The sequence below is a fragment of the Engystomops pustulosus genome, chromosome 3 (assembly GCF_040894005.1).
Source record: "Engystomops pustulosus chromosome 3, aEngPut4.maternal, whole genome shotgun sequence".
Taxonomy (NCBI): domain Eukaryota; kingdom Metazoa; phylum Chordata; class Amphibia; order Anura; family Leptodactylidae; genus Engystomops; species Engystomops pustulosus.
In genome coordinates this window covers 68,025,163-68,035,963 of record NC_092413.1, presented here as the reverse complement: position 1 = coordinate 68,035,963, position 10,801 = coordinate 68,025,163, and the positions used below count along the sequence as shown (strand labels likewise).

Here is a 10,801-nt window from a genome sequence, read left to right as displayed (position 1 = left end):
GGGACTGCTTTGAAGGACAAGTTATTGAAGAGCTGTGCCGACTTTACCAGATTAGAAAGACACGGACCACCCCTTATCACCCACAAGGTAATGGTGCTTGTGAGCGCATGAATAGAACTTTTCTGCAAATGCTGCAAACCCTAGAAGAGGAAAAGAGGGAAAGGTGGCCTGACTTTGTGGCTGAGCTAGTGTGGGTCTACAATAATACAGTGCACTCTACTACAGGATATTCGCCTTTCTTGCTAATGTTTGGGAGAAATGGTCGATGTCCCTTCAGCCTCATGATGGTCCCAAATGAACATGAAGTGGAAGAATTGACTCCTCAGACATGGATGGGGGATCATCGTAAAAGAATACAGGACGTGTATAACCTGGTTGCCCACCGTTTGGGCCCCCGTGATCTGGTAGTGAATCGAAAGCTGAGAGAACTTTCGATTATTGATGAGGAGTGGTGGCTTCCCCCAATGGCTGGTCAACGACCACTGGAACCCAGGACCAATGTGCCCCTCGCAGAGATGGGAGAAGAAAGAGAGAGTACTACAGTGGAGGAAGCTACCCCACTACGACACTCTCAACGCTCCAACTTTGGCAGGATGCCAACTCGATTTGAGGATTATGTTGTGCAAACTCAGGTTGTCGGGACGGCAACCCTTAAACCCTGGGGAAGAGGTGTAACAAGGGGCTGCAGTGTGGATCTTTGTCCAGTTGATGGCACCAGGGTACAGAAGAGGAGATTCTGCAAGGAGCAGGAAAAGGAAGTGATTCAGTGTGAGAGGTCAGAGGAGCTGATAAGAGGCAGAAGTGGTGCTGTGCCTGTGTGCTCCTGGCTAAGATATAAGCCCCTACTTGGTACTAAGGAGAGAAAGTACTGTGTCCAGAACTCTGGTGGTGGGCACCAGAAAAGGATAGTCTGCAGGTGAGGTCTTAGGACAGCGTGGACGGAGAGGGAGTCTCCCGTCCCGCAGGCGTGCGGCTGAAAAAAGACCATGATTCCTGCAGTGAGGCTAAAGGAAATCCATCTGCATTATATGAACATTTTCTGTATTTATTACTAGCTCAGTAAAGTTTATTGTTATATTCAGCACGTTGTCTGTCGTCTCCCCTGCAACATTACAAGTGGACAGTTGTTCAGATGTAAATTTTAAATTAATATCGTTGTTATTGATATACACAACAAACTCCGAAAATAGCTCTGCTTCCCCATGCCCAACCTCAGTATGTCATCCACATACCTACCATAAAAAATGATATTCTGTAAAAAAGGATTATATGTGGAAAAAATAGTTTTTTCTTCCCACCATGCCACAAATAATATAGCTAATGATGGGGAAAATTTTGAGCCCATCGGGGCACCACAAACTTGTAAAAAATATTCACCATTAAACATGAAGAAATTATTATTAAGTGAATATTCAACACAAGATATTAGAAATATTTTTAAATCTGGATCAAATTGACTGTATTTATTTAGGTGGTAGTGAATGGCATGGATGGCCAGGGCATGGGGAATGCAGGAATATAAATTGACAACGTCACATGTACCAAAAAGAAAAGACTTTTCCCATTTGAATTCATCAAAAATTCGCAGCACATCTGAACTGTCCTTAAGAAAACCCGATGTTCTGACCACCAGTGGCTGAAGGTGTGAATCCACCCAGGCACTGAGTCGCTCATTTTATTAACCTTCACTATATACATATTTTAACATCTTATGTATATAACATCTTTCTCTGGAATACGGTGCCGTATTCCAGAGAAAGATAGGACATGTGCTATCTTTGTACGTGCTACGGTACGGTACTGCTCCCGTACGGCGCCGTTACGCCATTGCGATGTATGGTTGGACGTATATACTCCGGCCACTTTATTAGGTATACCTGTCCAACTGCTCGTTAACACTTAATTTCTAATCAGCCAATCACATGGCGGCAACTCAGTGCATTTAGGCATGTAGACATGGTCAAGACAATCTCCTGCAGTTCAAACCCAGCATCAGTATGGGGAAGAAAGGTGATTTGAGTGCCTTTGAACATGGCATGGTTGTTGGTGCCAGAAGGGCTGGTCTGAGTATTTCAGAAACTGCTGATCTACTGGGATTTTCACGCACAACCATCTCTAGGGTTTACAGAGAATGGTCCGAAAAAGAAAAAACATCCAGTGAGCGGCAGTTCTGTGGGCGGAAATGTCTTGTTGATGCCAGAGGTCAGAGAAGAATGGGCAGACTGGTTAGAGCTGATAGAAAGGCAACAGTGACTCAAATCGCCACCCGTTACAACCAAGGTAGGCAAAAGAGCATCTCTGAACGCACAGTAGCAGTACAGCAGCAGAAGACCACTCCGGGTGCCACTCCTTTCAGCTAAGAACAGGAAACTGAGGCTACAACTGAAGCTCATCGAAATTGGACAGTAGAAGATTGGAAAAACGTTGCCTAGTCTGATGAGTCTAGATTTCTGCTGCGACATTCGGATGGTAGGGTCAGATTTCTGCTGCGACATTCGGATGGTGGCGTCAACAACATGAAAGCATGGATCCATCCTGCCTTGTATCAACGGTTCAGGCTGGTGGTCATGGTGTGGGGAATATTTTCTTGGCACTCTTTGGGCCCCTTGGTACCAATTGAGCATCGTTGCAACGCCACAGCCTACCTGAGTATTGTTGCTGACCATGTCCATCCCTTTATGACCACAATGTACCCAACATCTGATGGCTACTTTCAGCAGGATAATGCGCCATGTCATAAAGCTGGAATCATCTCAGACTGGTTTCTTGAACATGACAATGAGTTCACTGTACTCAAATGGCCTCCACAGTCACCAGATCTCAATCCAATAGAGCATCTTTGGGGTGTGGTGGAATGGGAGATTCGCATCATGGATGTGCAGCCGACAAATCTGCGGCAACTGTGTGATGCCATCATGTCAATATGGACCAAAATCTCTGAGGAATGCTTCCAGCACCTTGTTGAATCTATGCCACAAAGAATTGAGGCAGTTCTGAAGGCAAAAGGGGGTCCAACCCGTTACTAGCATGGTGTACCTAATAAAGTGGCCGGTGAGTGTATATACATTCCCCATAGGTTTGTGTGAATACAGGCAAAGTGTGAAGATGTGTGTCAGCAGCTTTTCTGATGTTTTATTGTGTCTGTAGATAACCAAGAGTGGGGCTGCCTATGGTGGAAAAGTTCCCCATTCAAGGTGGCCAAGGCCTTTTCTGGGAAATAATACCCAGACACCTAACCCCATGGCTGAGAATTCTCTTTTTACCAACTTTCTGTTACAATTAATGAAGAGTCAGTTGGAAACTTACACCTTGCTCCCTTTCATCCACTAGTTTCAAATATTACGTGAACAGGATAATAAGGCAAAAAGATGCTCTAAAAACTGTCAACAGTAACAAATGTACGTTTTCTGGTGAAGTCCTCTTGATTTGAATTTTAACATATTTTATACAACTACAATAAAAAATCTAACTTTTGTATTGTGATCATTTGTTTTTAATAGCAAGAAAGTATAAATATAAGTATTCACTTTTATGAAATCCTTCCCGTAACATTTCTACTTCAGACGGTTTTGTCGCACTTTCCCTTCATCGAGGAAGCCCCGCCCATCCTCGTCACGTGAAACCATACCAGGAAAAGCTCCATTCTAGCCTTACAGCATCTGAAGACGGGCGGAAGCGGAAGAACAACGTTGTGCAATTTGTTTGCGTACCTTCCCTGTCACTATTAGCTTCTTACATCCTCATAGAAATGACCGCTCAGCTGCCTCCTATTCCTCCGCAGTTCAAGTCACTGCAGCACCACCTGAGAACAGCGCAGGAGCATGACAAGCGCGATCAAGTGGTGGCTTACTACTGTAAGTAACCTGTGCTATCTTCTTGTATCCTCGTATCTTTGTATCCTTAAAATATGGGTATTAATCGTGTTCACAATCCCTTGTAGTAGGTGCAAGTGAAATGCTGGCGTTTAAAAGTGACACATGATCAGTGCAGTGTACAAACGTGGTTTCTGTATATTTCATTAAATACTAGTTGCCCAATAGTATGATACTGAAGTGACTTACCGTAACCTAGGCATGTGAAAATCTCCTGCTGATGGCGCCATTTAAATTATATCACTGTTCAGTAACACATTCATGGATTAAATGGGTTTTCCCACAAAAGAAAATTCTCACATCTCAATCCCTTAGTGGAGTTAACACATTAAAGATCATTTTAACCCTTTGCTTTACAATTTAACTCGGTGTTATTGCTGTTTTAGCTCCTATCACTCCCTATGCTGCTCAGTGCAATAGTGATGGGTCTTTCACGAACGAGCTGGCTCATTCACGTGAACGACGTGAGAGCCGATCGCTCACTAAACCCTGCCCCAAATGGCTTAGCACGCCCCCTTAAACCTGATAAAATCGGGTTAAAGGTGGTGTGGGGTGACTTACGGGCCTTCGGCTTCCTATTATATATTTAATAGGGAGGCATTCAGGAGCCAAAAGAGCCGGTTAGTCAGCGGAGCCTAATGAGCCAGCTCATTAAGAAGAGCCGGACTTCCCATCACTACAGTGAAAAATCTCAGGGTGTGGGTGGGGCCTCTCTAGCAGACACATTATAATCCATCTAGTTTAGTGGGGTGACAATGTGGTTACATTATCAGGGTGTCAGGGAAATATCCCTATATCTCTCGATGTGATATGTGGTTCCAAATCATTGTATAGTGCGTGCTGCTCGGTGAATCACTGAGACCTTCACATGTTTGAGAGAATTTCAATTTATTTAGGTTGCAGACAGTTTTTATAGGTTCTTGAGACAAAGGAACCTACTGACCATACCCACATTCCAATAGCCTCTGAAAGATGATCTGTGTACGCGGGGGATGGTGCTATTCACAGGGATCTTTGTATAGATACATGATAGAAGAACAGATTCAAAAATTGATTCTATTCCCTCACAAGGGTACAGGTGTATATACACTTTCATCTGACGTCGTACTGACACATAGGGGGAGATTTATCATTTGACAGGATTTTGCGCAGTTGTCTATGTGTTAGACTGGCTGGTTTCCAACAGTTGGATTTATAGTCTGGTGTGTATGCAGTGTTAAATGCCTTCCTTTTGCTGTGTGTGCTTTATGCGAATAGACGGCACCAGTCGCACGTATGTTTACCATCTGCTCACTTTCTGCTTTTTTGCGATGTTTTTTCACAGGAAATTTTCAGATACCTCCAACATAAAATTGAGCAAAAACTTCCTCCTGTAGAAGCAATGGACCCACATACACCACCTCTTATGTGGTTTAGTTTTGCAATTAAATTTGTGTTATTTTGAAATTCTCAGTTGATAAATGTGGTGTTGCACACTCTGTGGTGTAGTTTTTTTACGCCATGGCGTGACCAGCAAAAACGATGTTTGGGCAGAAATTTGCGACATTTAATCACCAAGAAGCTACATTGGATTAATGATAAATCTCCCCCATGGAGATAGAGATTAGACCGATCAGAGATGCAAGAGATCCATTACATGTCAGCTTGGCAATATCTCTGTTCTCGGTCTCACAGATAAGTGATCTGGGGTAAGGGGAATGCAGGCACATATCTCCTTGTAGATTGTGAGGAGAGACAAGCTGCAAACTACAATCTCCTGCTAGGAAGTAAATCCGTGTCTGACAGGCACAAAACACAGAAATCTCAGCAGCACAATGACACACTTGCAATGGGTTGGCTGGAACGTCCCAACGCTGAGGGACATGCTGTGTTCAGTTTCATTTGTTTAGCATTCGAGATGGACATTCCAGTTTGTACTTGCTGGATGCATCAGACTCGCTAGTGTGTATGGGGCCTTATTGTCTTTATTCCATCTTAAAATCCAATGCTAGCCATGGATTAAATTGCCTAAATAGTAACATTTTGATTATCTATGGTTCTGTAAGTTTAGGCAAGTATACCTGCAGTTAAGATGTGATTTGGAGATTTAACCCCTTCCCGACGCGCGCCGTACTAGTACGGCGTGCGCCGGGTCCCGGTGCATGGGGAGGGCTCGCGGGCCGAGCCCTCTCCATAGCCGGTAAGTCTTTGCTGCATATTGCAGCAAAGGCTTACCGGTAACACCCGCGATCGGTGCTAGCACCGATCGCGGGTGTTTTCTCCGTGATCGCCGCCGGCAATGCTGCCGGCGGCTTCAAAGAGATGGCGCCGCATGGGCGCCGCCATCTTGTTGTGGATCGCTGCTCCCCGATGACGTCACGGGGAGCGGCGATCCGTCGCCATGGTAACCTCGGGTGTTCCGAACACCCGAGGCTACTTCCTTTTAACCCATGCATTACAATGTGCTAATTGCACATTGTAATGCATGGGGAGTAAAATCCACATATACTGCCATACTGTAGTATGGCAGTATATGATAGGATCGATCAGACTACCTAGGGTTAGAGTACCCTAGGGAGTCTGAAAAATAGTAAAAGTAAAAATAAAAAAAAGTTTAAAAAAAAAAAATTATAATAAAAAAACCTAAAAATTTAAATCACCCCCCTTTCCCTAGAACTGATATAAAAATAAATAAACAGTAAAAATCATAAACACATTAGGTATCGCCGCGTCCGAAAATGCCCGATCTATCAAAATCTGATAATGTTTTTTCACTATGTTTAACCCCGTAACGGAAAATAGCGTCCAAAGTCGAAAATGGCATTTTTTTGCCATTTTGAAAAATATAAAAAAATTAATAAAAAGTGATCAAAAGGTCGCACAGTCCCAAAACTTATAGTAATGAAAACGGCATCAAAATTCGCAAAAAATGACTCTAACCACAGCTCCGTACACCAAAGTATGAAAAAGTTATTGGCCCCAGAAGATGGCAAAATAAAAAAAAAATATTTTGTACAGGAGGTTTTAATTTTTTTAAATGTATGAAAACATTATAAAACCTATACAAATTTGGTATCCACGTGATCGTACCGACCCAAAGAATAAAGTAGACATGTCATTTGGGACGCAGAGTGAAAGCTGTAAAATCCAAGCCCACAAGAACACGTCACAAATGTGGTTTTTCACCATTTTCACTGCATTTGGAATTTTTTTCCCGCTTCCCAGTACACGCCATAGAATATTAAATACCGCCACTACGAAGTGCAATTTGTTACGCAGAAAATAAGCCATAACACAGCTCTTTATGTGGAAAAATAAAAAAGTTATAGATTTTTGAAGTTGGTGAGTGAAAAATGGAAGTGAAAAAACTAAAAAAGGCCAAGTCGTTAAGGGGTTAAAGAAAATCTAAATCTATCAAGTATGATAAACGAGGGATACTGAAAGTGAACCTGTCGCCAGGAATGTTAGCTTGTTACAATAGCCTATGCCATCCTGATTTCCATTACCGGAGATAAGGATACAGTCACTCTGTTCAGATTAAGAAGTTTATTCTTTATTCGAGAAAATTTTTTAACCCCTTAATCACCACTCTATCAGGTTTCTACGGCGGTCATTAAGGGTACTTCTAATAATGCAACGCCTTTCTACAGCGCGACAGAAGAAGATTGTGGGACACCGGGTACTGCAGTGTTGGTCTGTGACATCACATCCCAGACCCAGCACTAACACGGGTGTTTAACCCCTTACACACCGCAGTCATGTAAGTTTGTCCCCTGTGGATCGGACCCTCCCCCAGTGTGCTCGCAGCCCCGGGATCCAGCGTGTGCCCCGAGTCTTACGGCTCCTCTTCACGTGGGGTTTTGCCTCCTGGCAGGACCTGGCTGTAAGTAACTGAGCTTGCACTTACACTTTTATTGCAGTGTACAATATATTGCAGTGTAAGGGCCTTGTTCAAGCCCAAGTCTGGAAAAAGAAAATGTAATAAAAACCTTGTGAAAATCATTTTATAATAATTAAATAAGTCCCCTAATCAGCCCAATTAGATATGAAATCCAAATAAATGTATATAAAACACAAAAAATATCTACATAGTTGGTATCGCCGCATCCGTATCAATCTGTACAATAAATCTAAAACAATATTGTACCCACTCTGTGAACGACATAAAAAAAAATAAATGAAAAATCTCCCGTAATATACAATTTTTAATCAAATACCCTCACAAAAAGTGATCAAAATCAGTTACGTGCCCTAATATGATACAACTGTAAAGAACAACTCTTTTCGCAAAGAATAAGCTATCAATCAGACCTGTCAACAAAAAAATAGAGAGGTTATGCCCCTCAAAAGTTGTTGATAGTAAAAAATAAATTACTGGGGTTTAAAGAGAACCCGTCATGCAAAATAACCCCCCTAAACTAAATATATTTTCATAAACTGCCATTAGAGAGCATTGCCTCTATCCCTTCATTGTCCCTCTACATGCCTGCAAACCTAAGCAATGAGGCCCTAAAGCTGTATGCAAATGACCTGTGAAATGTCCAATGAAGCATTAGCATATTCAAGCTGTCCACTCTATTCATGAGTGGGAGGCACAGCCACACCCCCAGTGCTTGACTGACGGCCTGTATAATGATGTGAGGCTGTGTAATGATGTGCTTCCTGGTGCTGGTGGCCACGCCCCCTGCAGCCTGTGTGTGCATGTGTGTGTGTGTATAGGAGAGATACAGCAGCTCCAGGCAGCCATGTTACAGCAGAACATGTCAGATTTATGTGTAGCTGATGTCTGTGTCTCTCACCTGTATATTAGGAGGATGCAGCATGTCAGCAGATGCAGCACACACACTAGCCATGCTTTACTATACATTACACACAGACATGAGCAGGGGGAGGAGAGGGGAGGGGTAACAGGGGTGACATCACTGCCTCTGACCATGTGACCAGCCTCATTTACATGATAAAGAATAGATGATTTTACAATGAATAATGTATGAAATAACTACATAAAGGCTGGGATGGGATCCTTGTGAGCTGCTCCAACAGGTAGAGGTGACAGGACTAGTGGCAGAGACCTGATGACAGGTGTCCTTTAACTATTATTTAGGCCTTTCAAAGTCACTTGAAAGCTGTTGTCCATCAAATTGTAAGGGGTTTTTTTTTCCCCCAAAAAATGTTTTCAAAATACAAACAATCAAGCACAAACAGCAAATCACAGTATGGTATAAGCATATACCACTAAATGATTAATATTGCAATATTTAGGTCACGCAGGACCTCTCGTTGGTGGCGTTTAAGGTATATAAGAAAGACACTTTTGAATAGCTAAGTTATAGATACGAAAATGAGAAGCAAAGTCCAATGCGGGAAAAAATAAGTCTTTCATTTGATCTCCCTTCCATCAGCTGTAACACTTTGTGTAAAACAATATAGGGGTAAGAAATAAAAAGGAACCAAAGGTCCAACATATTAAAGGGCTTATCCGGATATACAAATTTACTTCTGGACGGGCTGGGGCGGGCTATTTAAAAATAACATTGTGTACTTACCGCCTCCGGCGCCGCTGATGTCCTGGACTGCGGTCCGTCTCATCTGTGAGCCGGTTTGTATACAGGGGTGCACAGGGAGCTTCCGCCAGCCTGAAGCTCCCATCCGACACCATCTCCCGGCGCTGACGGCGGCTTCAAAAAGATGGTAGCCTCGGATACTTCATTTTAACTCATTCATTACAATGTGCTATCAGACAACCTAGGGTTAATGTACCCTTGGGAGTCTTAAATATAGTAAAGATAAAAATTTTAAAAAAGTTAAAATATAATACAAAACCTAAAAACTGAAATCACAACCCTTTCCCTAGAACTGATATAAATAAACAGTAAAAATCATAAACACATTAGGTATCGTCGCATCCGAAAATGCCTGTATCAAAATATGATACCGGTTTTTCACTGCGCTTAACCCTGTAACGATAAATCGCACCCAAAGTCGAAAATGGCACATTTTTTTGCCATTTAAAAAAAATTATTCTATAAAAAGTGATCAAAAAGTTGCACAGTCGTGAAAATGATAACATTGTAAAGGTCATCAAAAAACGACACCACCCACAGCTCCATAAACTAAAGTATAACAAAGTTATTAGCCCCAGAAGATGGCAAAATCCCCCAAAACATTTTTGTACAGGAGGTTTTAATTTTTTTTAAATGTATGAAAACATTATAAAACCTATATAAATGTGTTATCCCCGTAATCGTACAGACCCAAAAACTAAAGTAGACATGTCATTTGGGGCATACAGTCAAATCCATAAAATCCAAGCCCACAAGAAAACGGCACAAATGCGTTTTTTTTACTAATTTCACTGCATTTGGAATTTTTTTTCCGCTTCCCAGTACACGGCATGGAATTTTAAATACCAACATTTTGAAATGTAATTTGTTACGCAGAAAATAAGCCGTCACACAGCTCTGTACATGGAAAAATAAAGAAGTTAAAGATTTTTGAAGGTGGGGAGTGAAAAATGAAAACGCAAAAACGAATAAGGGCTGCGGCGGGAAGGGGTTAATGTCCGGGCTATTTCTAATGCGTCCTGCTAAGGGCTCGATGCTTAATAAATAAAGTAAAGGGGATAATAGGCAGCCCTGACCAGTTCCATTTTTAAATAGAACGAGACACGGGCGGCGCCCCTAGTGCAATAGGTCACTTATAAGTGAGATGAGGTATTAGAGAGTATCTGCTCACCTGAAGACACCTTGTGTCTTATGCGTCTAGAGTAGATACTTTTTGTTCTCCGGTAGCTGTGGCTAGGGTGTGCTGCGTCTTCCCGGGGTCCGGTACAGTGGTAGTGCCGGATAGGGAATCACAGGGATGTAAAGGTTTGAAAAAACCGGGTTGGTATAAGACGCGCTGCCCCAATTGAGTTGTATCCGACACGGTAGTGGAGTATAAGATATTAT

General features: G+C 42.4%; 1 protein-coding gene across 4 annotated transcripts in view; it reads left to right on the top strand.

Moving 5' to 3' along the window:
- The first annotated feature begins 3,563 nt into the window (after positions 1-3,563).
- The window catches only part of VTA1 (vesicle trafficking 1), a 369,178-nt gene continuing 361,940 nt past the window's right edge, over positions 3,564-10,801 (top strand). For 3 of the 4 annotated variants that reach the window (XM_072140989.1, XM_072140988.1, XM_072140990.1), the window contains exon 1: positions 3,564-3,854. In XM_072140989.1, coding sequence (XP_071997090.1) covers positions 3,749-3,854 — 106 coding nt within the window. In that variant the 5' untranslated portion in view covers positions 3,564-3,748. The remainder of the gene's footprint in view (positions 3,855-10,801) is intronic. The other variant, XM_072140987.1, reaches the window with a different exon arrangement.